This window comes from Dacryopinax primogenitus, assembly GCF_000292625.1.
Source record: "Dacryopinax primogenitus strain DJM-731 SS1 chromosome Unknown DACRYscaffold_22, whole genome shotgun sequence".
NCBI lineage: Eukaryota > Fungi > Basidiomycota > Dacrymycetes > Dacrymycetales > Dacrymycetaceae > Dacryopinax > Dacryopinax primogenitus.
In genome coordinates, this window is record NW_024467219.1 from 1 (window position 1) to 6,511 (window position 6,511).

A 6,511-nucleotide genomic window follows, 5' to 3' on the forward strand; every position below is an offset into this window, starting at 1 on the left:
AACCCTAACCCTAACCCTAACCCTAACCCTAACCCTAACCCTAACCCTAACCCTAACCCTAACCCTAACCCTAACCCTAACCCTAACCCTAACCCTAACCCTAACCCTAACCCTAACCCGAGCATCCTTGTATGCTTGTTGAAGTGCTGCAGCCATTCGAGACCAGTGGCATTGTCGGTCCAGCCCTTCTCAGTTGGTTGTATGACCCACGGCTCGGGGATGTGCTTCTCCTGGTTACCAGCTGGAGAGCTGGATGCGGCCCTTGACGCAGATGAAGGTTGGGATGACGTGCCCATCTGCTGCAACACAACAGATTGCAGTCACCCACTCCCGGTTGCCTGGCTCTCCAGCCATCGGTTTGCCAATCCGGTCTGACCGAGTCACCACCATTGATGACCCAATCATACCCATCGCAAATCCAGTCTCGTCGAAGTTGTACAGGTCGCAGTCCTGGATGCCGTACTTTGCTCGCATGTTGTGGAACAGCCGGAACCATGCCAGCAACACCGCCGGGTCCTCTTGCTTAGCCCGCTGGTAATCGTGGCGCCGGGTGAAGCGTGTGCAGAGCTCCGGACGTTGCTTGATGAAGCGCTTGGTCCAGCACTCGCCCACCCTTCGGTCGGTCCGCTTGGCCAGGAGCAGGTTGGCCATCTCATGCACATCTTCCTGCCGGGGCGAGAAACCTCTTGCATCGAGTTGGAGGATGTACTCAACGATAGCATCCTCCTCTGCCTTGCTGAGAACATCCAGCATCTCCCGGATCTCTGCCCTCGTCTTTCTCCCTTTGCTCCGGGCCTGAAGAGTTGAGTAGGGGACGTTGCAGGCTTTTGCAGCCTTTCGAAGCGACAGCTTTCTGGCAGGGGGCACTGACTGATGGTGGGCTTTGAGCGCAAGCAAGATGTGGGCTTCAAGAGAGGGAGTTGACATGTATCCAAGAGGACTACGACAAAGGACAGGCAAGATGTGCCTGCGACGACAAAATTTGACCCGGTCTCTGATCCCCCACGTTACCGAAACAGGAAACTATGGGGAGGAGGAGAGGAGAGGGAAACTGAGGGCTCTCGCGCGCCCTGGTCCCCTAGGGACGGGTCAACTTTTATTTTTGGCTCACTAAGTTACTGCACTACTGGTGTTGCCAAAGGACCCTTGGGAGACGAAGGCGACACGCGACGCGGCGCGGATGGGGGGAACCCTAACCTAAGGACCCGTGAAACGGTGCCCAGAACGGCCGTCGCACGCCGTCCCCAGCCGTTTTCGAACGATCCTGCTCAACGATCGTCGATGGGACGGCGTGAGCAGGGGAAGCGGGCACGGGGACGGACGTTGCCAAAGTCTGAGCGACGCCCGCGCGGTCTAAGACGGACTTTGGGGCCGCGGACGGTTTGGGGCGGAAACGGGCGTGGAACGGCCGGACCCGTCGGCGCGCTCCGCCGTTTCCTCGACGGCCGCCTTCTCAATGCCCGGATTTTAACCCGTCCCCCGATGGAGCGCGGGCGGGGCTGCAATAACGGTGCGGGAAGCGTGGCGGGGCGCCGGGCGGTTGAGGAGGAAACGGTGGGTCGAGCGGGGGGTGCCACCGTGCCGGTGGCACTTGGGCCAGGTGCTAGCCGGAATACAACATACGCAAACACCTTCACAATGTCATCATATGGAACACACCGTACCCCCGCCCCTCCTTCGTGCGAAAAACATCCATTCCGTGGAATGAGACACTTGTAGCACACCTCCCGGCCCCCCAATCCGTCTCAGCCTCTTCCCGAGCGACCCAAATCGCCTGTACTCCACGTACTCCATCGACCTCTGGCTCCCCATCCCCGCTCCTACACGCTCGTGCACCACGCGCTCAAAGTGCTCGCAATGGTAGATGAAGTTGTGCTCAACCTGATTCCATGTGAGCCAACACACGCAACAAACACCTGCCCCTTCGTTCTTACCTCTGACGCCCTTTCTGGCCAAAACTCGGGCACGGGCAACCCCTGCAGCCCATACCATTCCCGTACCCGTGGGATCAGCCAGAAAAGCGCGCAGCGACTCCGTGTCTGCGGCCAGCGGCTCGCCAAGTCGAGAGAAAGCGCCTTAGACTGCTGCTCATTCACCCGCTTCGCGTGCCCTTCTGTCACTCTCACCCGCTCACCCACCAAACTCACATCACCGCTCTTTGGGACGATGCTCAGAGACGCAGCAAGAGACCCGGTACGCCGTCGCTTTGTAGCCCGCCGACCCTTCTCTTGGTCTGCGTCTTCCGCCCGAGCGAGAATAGAACACAGCTCGGCTTGCACAATGTCGCCTTCTACAGCAGCTGATGGCTCGATATCCTACATTCACCTTGCGTCAGCTTGAGCAGTCAATGAGCCCAATCAACGCACCAGTGCTCGCTCGCAAACGTCGCAGAGAACGGCGCCTCTCATGGCCACACATGATGTGCATTCCTCGTCGAAGAAGCGAGAGATCCCCACCTGGCGACACCCGTGATCGTCCTCAAGCATAGCCCGCATCGCCGTGAACCCTGCGTAGTCCGTCTCGATGTCGTCTGCAGCTCGAGGAAGCGTCGACCAGAACAGAACACAGTCGCATCGGTTGAGCTTCCCCCCCCCTCGTCCGGCACCCTGCACCCATGCTGTAAGGTTGTGCGGCGCCTCGAGCCACAGGACGTGTCGGACAAAGTCGTAGTGCAGTCCTTGCTCGATCGCACTCGTACCCACGAGCCACATCGATGAGCCGCTGGCCCACCGTGCCTGTTGCTTCACACGGGTTTCCGCTGACGTGTCCCCGGTGATGACGACAGACAGGGGATACAGCGTGTGCAACTGTTCGGCGGATGACTTGGACCGGCACAGCACCATGCCCCGCTCCTTCGGTCCCAGCTCACAACGGCGCATGTAGTCCAACACTTGCTGCACGCACGACTTGGCGCTCTTGCATCGTCGAAACTGCATGCATAGCTCTGGTCGCACGGAGGGCTGGCGTATGCATCGGAAATGGGGAACGAACAAGCCAAGCGTCTCGACCAGGCGAGATTCGAACTGGGGAGACAATGTTGCCGTCAGAAGAATGACCTGAGCCACGCTGGCTTGGATCCTCGAAAGATGGGCGAACACAGGGCGGAATGCGGTGTTGATGAGCACCTGGTGAGCCTCGTCGATGTAGATTCGCGCAATGAACCTCTGACGGTCAGGGGCAGTGAGCCAGGAGATGAAGGGACGGCTCGATGCTCTCTCCGCTGACACGATCATCACGCCCACCTCCCGCATCTCCGTTGGGTTCCAAAGCGAGACAGGCACACCCAGCTGCCTAAGCCCGCTCAGCGTCTGTTCTTTCAAGCAGACGAACGGAGTGATGACCAAGCTCACGCCTGCCGCTTGTGCCAGATGCGGATACGCGATCCCCGTCGTCTTGCCTGAACCCGTCGGCGTCACTATAAGCAGGTTGTACGCGCCCTTCATGACCGACTCGATGTACACACCCTGCTGTGCCAACAAGAAAGATGCCTGGCTGGCCGGGTCACGAAGCATGCGGCGCAATACCACCAGGCGGGCTGGAAGGATCATCGTGTTCGACGTGGTGATGCGTGGGAGTGAGCCATGGGAGATGAGCGAGCCAGAGTGGGAGGACGTGGGCCTGACCTGCGCCAGAACTCCAAGTCCCTGCAGGATCGTCTGGGTCTGCTTCTTCGAGATGGCAAGGATTTCGGCCACTTGCAACCCGCTGGGCTCTGCTTTACTAGGCACCGAGTTGATCTGAACAGAAGACGAGACGGCGGTGCCCGGCGGCGGCGGACCCAAGCCGAGCCAATGGTGCCACTTTTGCGACAGCAGAACCTGCCGCTCGATCTAAACTTCAGGAGCGTCATTGAACGCCGTAGTTCTGAGCCGCGACACTGTTGCTGTGGTTGAACTGAAGGTCAACATCGTCTCGGCCATTCTCCTCGTCCATCGCGCAGAACGCGTCCATGTCCTCGCCTGCTACTCTGTCCCGCAGAATCATCTTGACGATTTGCCGGTATTGGCGCAGATTGATGGTTCGTCCGATGTGCTTGTGTGTCATCAGCTGGAGCGTGTCAGAGAAATGCTCCGTGCGAAGGAAGCCAGCCTCGGAGTTGGCAAAGTAGTCCCTCGCACGAAGCGACGTCTCTCGCCCCTGGACTTTGTTGACGAGAAACTCCTCGAGCGGCTTGACGGCAAGAGACCATTTGAGAAAGAGAATCGTCACACGCTCCGGATAGGCACGGATGTTCAGATCGTGAGCATAGCCGGACGCGCGCGTTTTCAGATACGTGGTGTGGTAGGCCACCATCCGATCCATGAAGTGGTAGTTTCGAATGCCCAGCCGATCGTTATGGATCTTCCCACTCAGGAACTCGGTGCCTCGGTTCACGCCCCCACCCGTGACATGCGCGGCGACAAGGGTGGAGAGCTTAGCCCGATCCAGTCGTTCCAGGTAGCGCTCAACAAGCATTGGATCGAACACGGGTGAACCGTCTGCTTCGAGTTCACCCAGGCGGATGAGCGATGGGGCACTGTGGACACGGCTCATGTCGAGTTCAACCAGGTCATTGATCAAGCCAAGATGCGCCTTGGCCTGCAGCAAGTGCACGTGCGCAGGGTCGGTCAGGAACGAGTATCCGATGTCTTGCTTCGAATGCTGATCAAGGACATGCACATTCGGGTCGAGGACGTGCTCTACAAGATCGTCGAGCCAACATGGCTTGAGGCCTTGCAGCGCGAGCGCTTCAAAGTCGTGCTCGGCGGCAGACACCATGTTCACGATACCATCACGGAGAGCGCGAAGGGTCAAGCTGACGTTGTCATAGCAGATCGACCTTCCTCCATCGGACCATACCGCGTTTGGCCAGGCCGGGTTGTTGGCTGCGATCGAGCTGACCAGTCCTCCAAGCGTGCTCAAGCAGTGCCAGGCATAGGGCTCGCCGTCGGTGTGAAAGGGCCGGATCCGGGCGCACACAGAAAGCTGAGTCTCAAGACAAGGGCCAGCTTCGAGGAAGATGTGCAGCGCAAGGAGGTCGCGGACGATATGCTTGAGGTAACCGATGAGGGGACCGATCACCTCGACGGTCCTCCAGCTTCCGTCGTGCCGGAGAGAGAGCAGGATGAGCCATCGCTCGACCGTGTACGAAGCGAGACCGGTATTGTACACTCGTGTGGTTATGATCGAGTGCAGCAGCTCTTTCACAATGTCATGCGCAGCTTGCACATCAACCTCTCCACCGGACTGAAGCACAGCAACGAGCGTGTCAACCAGCTGAGTCTGTTCATCGCTGAGCAAGAGGTCAAACGGAGGGTGACGGTCGGGATCTGAACGCAGTCGTATGGCCGCTAGAAGCAGTTGGCAGATGTAGCCAGCTGCGCGCTCGCGGGTCTGCTTCTCCTGGTAGACTGTGTGTGGGTCGCCTCGCTCGAAGTGGCCGTCGGTGATCTTGAGCCATCGCAGGGTGAGCGTGCGATCCAATGCTGGGATCGCCTCGAGATGAATGTGCGCCATCAGGTCGAGGCACACCTGGGAGAGCGATCTGATCCACTTGTCTGGGGTGCTGCACTGCACTTGGGCGAGCAAGTGCAGCGCGCTGAGGTCGAACTCGGCCACGACAGTATGCCAGTGCGTCTTCGCATGGAAGACATCCAAGGCTCGGGCATCGACTGCGTCGCCGGCGACTTGCACATGATGGGCCCTGAGCGAGTCCATTTGCTTTAGAATGGCGGTCATCGAGGGAACATAGCTGATCGGATTGGCTGGCGCAACCTCGAAGGCAGTATAGCCAGGCGTGTTCCGCATGCCAAACAGCCGTTGTGCTTGGACCGGACGAGACCATCGCTCCACACGGTCGGACTGAGCCTTCGTCTGTTGCGCATGGTACTCATTCAGATGCCGCCTGAGCGCAGTTTTAGACATGTATGGCCGCCGGCACGCAAGAGGACGGGAGGAAGCAGAGCTTAGAATGGTGCAGGCATACGCCTTGACAGGGACACGGAGCACGCTGGCGACAGTATACACGCGAGGTTCGATTTCGAGTTGAGCATCCTGAAGGCCGAGCCGGGCAATTGCTGCGTCCAACGCAAACTTGTCTCTGGCCGGGCGAGAACGAGGGAGGTGCTGAACGAAGTGACGATAGCAAGACTTCGGCTCTACTGCAGCGCCGCAAGTCGTGCAGATGGCGACGCGCCACGGCAGGAAGATCACATAGGAGTACTGCTGAAGGACGGCGTTCGAGCGATCGATGGAGGTCGGGATGGGTTTGGCAAAGATGCCTTCGAGCTCATCGACATCGTCGTCTCCCAGTCCAGGATCAGCCTGGCTGCTTGGTGATGAGGGTAGAGAGGTGAGAGGTGTCGATGCGCGCGAATCGAGGTCAGCCTGAGCAAAGATGGAACGCGACCTAAGCCACACATGAGCATGCAAGAGGATTTATTGACCGCCATGGGCAGGAAAAGGCAACGAGTAGGCGAAAAGAAGAGTGGGAAAAAAAAGGAAATAGACGCGGGGGGGGGGGGGGGGGGGA

At 59.0% G+C, this 6,511-nt stretch overlaps 1 protein-coding gene across 1 annotated transcript; it reads right to left on the minus strand.

The window, feature by feature from the left end:
- Window positions 1-3,808: 3,808 nt before the first annotated feature.
- On the minus strand, window positions 3,809-4,585 carry DACRYDRAFT_24904 (uncharacterized protein). The gene has a single exon (XM_040773910.1). The coding sequence runs from the start codon at window positions 4,531-4,533 to the stop codon at window positions 3,847-3,849; it is 687 nt and encodes a 228-aa protein (XP_040624378.1). The 5' UTR covers window positions 4,534-4,585; the 3' UTR covers window positions 3,809-3,846.
- Window positions 4,586-6,511: the final 1,926 nt, after the last annotated feature.

What these genes read in the sequence shown, in the direction of transcription:
- DACRYDRAFT_24904 (XM_040773910.1), bottom strand. Translation starts at nt 4,533, where the DNA reads ATGAGCCGTGTCCACAGTGCCCCATCGCTCATCCGCCTGGGTGAACTC.